The following is a 6,000-nucleotide window of genomic DNA, read 5'->3' on the forward strand; positions in this document are numbered from 1 at the left end:
GACCGGTAGGGTGGAGGTGATATGATCCTTGACTAGTCTCTCAAAGCACTTCATGATGACAGAATTCCATGCTACGGGGCGGTTGTCGTTTAGCTCAGTTACCTTAGCTTTCTTGGGAACAGGAACAATGGTGGCCCTCTTGCAGACTGGGATAGGGATTGATTGAATATGTCCGTAAACACACCAGCCAGCTGGTCTGCGCATGCTCTGAGGACGCGGCTAGGGATTTCATCTGGGCCGGCAGCCTTGCGAGTGTTAACACGTTTAAATGTTTTACTCACATCGGCCACGGAGAAGGAGATCCCACAGTCTTTGGTAGTGGGCTGTGTTGGTGGCACTGTATTGTCCTCAAAGTGCGCAAATAAGTTGTTTAATTTGTCTGGGAGCAAGACGTTGATGTCCGCGATGGGGCTGTTTTTCTTTTGTAATCCGTGATTGACTGTAGACCCTGCCACATACCTCTCATGTCTGAGCCGTTGAATTGCGACTCCACTTTGTCTCTATACTGACACTTTGCTTGTTTGATTGACTTACGGAGGGAAAAACTACACTGTTTCTATTCGGCCATGTTTCCAGTAGCCTTGCCATAATTAAATGCAGTGGTACGTGCTTTCAGTTTTGCGCAAATGCTGCCATCAATCTACAGTTTCTGGTTAGGGAAGGTTTTAATAGTCATAGTGGGTACAACATTCCATACACTTCCTTATTAACTTGTTCACCGAGTCAACGTATACGTCAATGTTATTGTCTGAGGCTACCCGGAACATATCCCAGTCCACGTGATCGACGTAATCTTGAAGAGTGGAATCTGATTTTGTCAGACCAGCGTTGGATAGACCTAAGCATGGGGGTGACCTGTTTTAGTTTCTGCCTATAGGAGGGGAGCAACAAGATGGAGTCATGGTCAGATTTGCCAAAAGGAGGGCAGGGGAGGGCCTTGTATTCATTGCGGAAGTTAGAGTAGAAGTGGTCGAGTGTTACTCGCTCGTGTACTGCAATCGATATGCAGATTAGAATTTAGGTAGCCTTGTTCTCAGATTAGCTTTGTTAAAATCCCCCGCTACAATAAATGCAGCCTCAGGATATATGGTTTTCGTAATGTCCAGTGAAGTTCCTTGATGGCCGTCTTGGTATCCGCTTGTGGGGGGATATACACAGCTGTGACGATAACCGAGGAGAGTTGGGAGATACTATGGTCGGCATTTGATTGTGAGGAATTTTTAGGTCAGGTGAACAAAAGGACTTGAGTTCTTGTTTGTTCTAGCTGCCTGTGGATGGTGTACAACTGATGTGCTATCTTCGGTAGCAGAAGCAATGGCTGTTGGAACTCTTGGATCCCAGCCAGGGTCTGAGGTGAGTGTTCCCGTAGGTGCAGGTCTAGGATCAGCTTTCCCTCCCGAATTCAGATCAGCATCTAGGGGCAACGTCACCCTACACCTCCCACCAAACCTTTTACAGGATGATTTCCTGGATTCCTCAATCAGGATTAAGTTGAGGACAAGGGGGTGCTGTTTTCACTTTTGGAGAAAATCGTATGATTTTTAAACGGCCTCGTACTCAATTCTTGCTCGTACAATATGCATATTATTATTACTATTGGATAGAAAACAGTCTCTAGTTTCTAAAAACGTTTGAATTATTTCTCTAAGTGAAACAGAACTCCTTTTACAGACCATTTCCTAACCGGAAGTGAGATTTCCAAAAGCGAACTCTCTCTTCAGGAGCTTGTCTATAAAAGGGCATGTCACTTATGACTGTAGAAACACGTCATATGCCTTCGCCTGGGTGTAATGCGGAAGTGAGAGAAAAAATCAGTTGATTATCTCGACCAGGGACTGAACACAACGTCTTGGACTGAGACGTGCGCACTTTTATTTATTTCCTGGGCGCGAAGTCTGACTTGTACTCGGCTCATTGAAGAACCTTTTTAAAGGTGAATATGATCTCTGGCTTCGATTTTCTTTGATACATGTCACAATATCATCTTAAAGTATGTTTTTTCAATATAGTTTAATTATATTATTGAAATTTATTCTGGACTTTAGACGTGATGCGACGCAAGAATTGGTTCAAGAACGAGAGGCTAGCAATGCTAGCTAATGGTGCTTGCTAATTCTGAGGGAAATCGTTCGTTATGGATCCAAATAAAGTCGGTTCTGAACAAAGGACCCCTTGGAGAACATTCTGATGGAAGATCCACAAAGATAAGGACCCAATTTGGGATGCTTTTTCATATATATCTGTCGAACTGTGCTATGCTACCGTTTGACTAGAAGCAATGCTGCTGTGTGCTAGCTATTGTAGTAAGCTAATATAACGATATATTGTGTTTTCGCTGTAAAACACTTCAAAAATCGGAAATATTGGCTCTTCACAAGATCTTATTCTTTCATTAGCTATCCACCATATATTGTTCTGAAATGTTTTATGATGTGTAATTAGTAGTTGACGTTGGTGTCTGTATTTTCTCTGGCTACTGCCGTGCGATTTCTGACTGTAGCTGTGATGGTGGCTATGATGGTAGCAGTAATGTAAAACTGATTTATAGCTAAAATATGCACATTTTTCGAACAAAACATAGATTTATTGTGTAACATGTTATAGGACTGTCATCTGAGGGAGTTTTTTCTAGGTTATTTAGGTTGGTTCTAGGTTGGTTCTAGGTTAGTTAGGTTAGCTACTTGCATGCTACCGTTGCTGTGAAAAATGTCTGTCTGTCTTTTGTATTTGGTGGTGAACTAACATAAATATATGTGGTGTTTTCGCTGTAAAACACTTCAACAATCGGAAATATTGTCTGTATTCACAAGATATTTGTCTTTCATTAGCTATCCACCATATATTTGTCTGAAATGTTTTATGATGTGTAATTAGGTAGTTGGTGTCTGTATTTACTCTGGCTACTCCCGTGCGATTTCTGACTGTAGCTATGATGGTAGCAGTAATGTAAAACTGATTTATAGCTAAAATATGCAATTTTTTTGAACAAAACATAGATTTATTGTGTAACATGTTATAGGACTGTCATCTGAGGGAGTTTTTTCTAGGTTATTTAGGTTGGTTCTAGGTTAGTTAGGTTGGCTTGTGCATGCTACCTGCAGCCTACTTGTGCTGTGAAAAATGTCTGTCTGTCTTTTTTTATTTGGTGGTGACCTAACATAAATATATGTGGTGTTTTCTCTGTAAAACATTTTAAAAATCGGACATGTTGGCTGGATTGACAAGATGTTTATCTTTCAAATGCTGTATTGGACTTGTTAATGTGTGAAAGTTAAATATTTCAATTTTGTTTTTTGAATTTGCTGCTCTGCCTTTTCAATGGAATGTGGGAGGAGTGCCGCTAGCGGCACCCGTGGCCTCAACAGGTTAAGGGACCTTACTTGGCCCCTAGCTGTGGGCTCATTTTAGATGCCTGTGGATAGTGTTTTGATATGGCTGTCATGTGGGGAGAATTGAGGAATCTAAGTGTAGAGGGGAAGCCTGTCATGGGGATCCTCAAGCCCCAAAGAGGATCATCATCATCGCCCTATAGACACACTACACTCACCACTCCCTCTCCACCAACTCCACGCTGGTGGTGTTTCACCTGGGATTGTCATGGTGATCTCTCAAAAGCTTTGGCATTGGTTTGGGACAATCTTTGATTTTGAACTGACTGCTAAAACCCTCCAAATTTAGCTGGATAACATTTGCTATGTGAAATACTAAACAGGCTTACATGCCAGTCACCTGACCTTTGACCTCATGTGTGTGTCACCTCTCTCGACAGCTCCGGCGTAGGCGTGACAGGAGCCAAACAGACCATGTTCTACGCCGAGGTGTCGGACGAGAACTGCGTGGGCAAGGGCGGAGGCGTGCCTCAGGAGGGGGAGCTGATTGAAGTGGTCAAAGTGCCCCTCCACGAGGCCATGACCTTTGCCTACGACGAGAGCATCCCCAAGACCATGAGCGTCATCTTCAGCTTCATCTGGTTCCACAACAACATGTCGCCCAAGTACAAGATCTCCACCAACGTGTAACCCACCCAACCCCGTCCTTGCACTCTTGAGCCTGAGGTAGAAGTTGCAGTTAACAACAGATCTGGGATCAGAAGACCCTAACCCCAAGCCTTATCTTTACTATTAAGGGTATGGAGAAAAATATCTGACCCTGTGTCAGTGGTTAGAGACTTCAATCTACTCCCAACACCTTGCCTCTGACAATTTCCATATAAAATGGCCCCTTGGCAACCATTTTTGTCTTGTTACTAACTGTGTTCTTTTTTGGGGGGTTGTCAAATTTTTGGTCTTAATTCCTTTTCCTCTAAAACTTGCCATATTCACTTTTTGTTTGTGTAACTTTTTCCACAGAGGTCACGAAGATGGCAACATCACTCTTGTTCAGAGCTGCTCGTCTGCAGTTGATTTGATTACGTTCCAGGAGTGCAAAAATGTTGTTTCTTATTCAGTGCCAGAGCTTATCACATTCGACGGTCGTTGCTGAGTCTGTTAAATTACCACAGCTGTTCCAGGCACGCCTTGCTTTCTTTCTCTATGATCTACACAGCCTCAAAGCCAGTGTTTACCTGTCTTGGGGGAGGGGGGGGGGGGGCATTTTTATCCCAGCCAAGCACTAACACTCCTAATTTAACAAATTAATGACTTGAGTAACTGCCGGGCTAGAAAAAAAATATTCTCCCCTTTTGGGTCCCTCACGTCCAGGTCTGGGGGACATTTCTCTAAGCAATACTTTGATAGTTGGTTGTTTGATCATGGTCTAGAAACAAATCAACATTTCAGTTTGCTTAGGCGTTTAGATATGTTGTAAGCATTGCATTGAATCCAGGGATGTCACTACAGTAGTGCGTGCTCTGAGGTCACAAGAAATTGTGCTTTCGATAGAGGCTTCTTTTAACTACCACAGGAATATCACCTACCTCTACACTGATAAGCTTTATTTCAGTTACTAATGTCACAATACCAGTACCACAACACTCCGTATCACAATACTCAGAGGTATTGTAATATCGTGATACTACACAATACTCATCACGATACTGCGATAATTCTGAGTATCGTGATACTGCGCATTGTGATAACACTAGTAACCACCATATGAATTATTGTGATATTGTGAGAACCTTCTGGTGGACAATTGCTCTCACACTTATACATGTGTGTTAACAGGAAGGCTTCACCGATATTGGCGGCGAACGACAGCGTTTTTATATATCTCAGACAGTGTTTTGTTTTTTCCTAATGAAGGAAAGTGATGTCGAGCCCCTATGACCCTGCTCCATTCTACGGAGGCTCAATGGGAGTTTTGTTTTGGGAAATTGAAAACCTAGCTTGTGACATGTCGGAGTAAGTTTAGCATGGTACTTAACCCAGCTTCCTGGAATAGCACCTCGAGCCCATAGTGCTGTTTTGTGATGTTTTTTTAACCTGACGCGGGGGGAAAGTTTTTTTTATTTTTTATTTTTATACCTGCACTGTGTGAGGCTCGAAGGAAAATGGTTGCTCTTTTTAACGTGGGCCATGTCTCTCAGCTTCACAACAGTTAAACCCCCCCTTTCCCCCATGGCTGTTTTGGCCAGACCACTTCAAAACACCCCAATTTCCACAGAAATCGACAACAGCAGCTATCCAAGTCTATAGTGGTTTGAAACTAGGGTTGCAAAACGTTCCCAGGTTTTCAGTAATCCCGGATAGAGGATTCCCAGCTGTAGGATTCCATCCTCGATTATTCCCTTTTTTTTCTATAAATTTTTACTATAAATCAGTTTTACTATAAATCTTTCAAGCGGAATTTCTGAAAAACCTCGAACTTGGGGAAAGGTTCCGGAATTGTGCAACCCTATTTGGGAAAGAAAGAGCTTAAGACAACAGTCACTTGCTTAACGTCTTAGGTCGAAACGGTTTCCCCCTCTCGATGAGGTGACATTCAGGGATCCCCATTCTGCACCTTTTAGCCATAGGCTTTTTAACCCTTGGGTATTGTACTGATGACAAATATGTCGTA

General features: G+C 42.7%; 1 protein-coding gene across 1 annotated transcript in view; it reads left to right on the forward strand.

Annotated features, from left to right (window-relative positions):
- The window catches only part of LOC139583130 (uridine diphosphate glucose pyrophosphatase NUDT14-like), a 30,486-nt gene extending 26,240 nt beyond the window's left edge, over positions 1 to 4,246 (forward strand). Inside the window, exon 5 of the mRNA XM_071413903.1 lies at positions 3,770 to 4,246. Within this exon, the coding sequence (XP_071270004.1) occupies positions 3,770 to 4,019 (250 nt within the window). The 3' untranslated portion in view covers positions 4,020 to 4,246. The remainder of the gene's footprint in view (positions 1 to 3,769) is intronic.
- The last annotated feature ends 1,754 nt before the right edge of the window (positions 4,247 to 6,000 follow it).

This window comes from Salvelinus alpinus, chromosome 8, assembly GCF_045679555.1.
Source record: "Salvelinus alpinus chromosome 8, SLU_Salpinus.1, whole genome shotgun sequence".
Classification (NCBI taxonomy): Eukaryota; Metazoa; Chordata; class Actinopteri; order Salmoniformes; family Salmonidae; genus Salvelinus; species Salvelinus alpinus.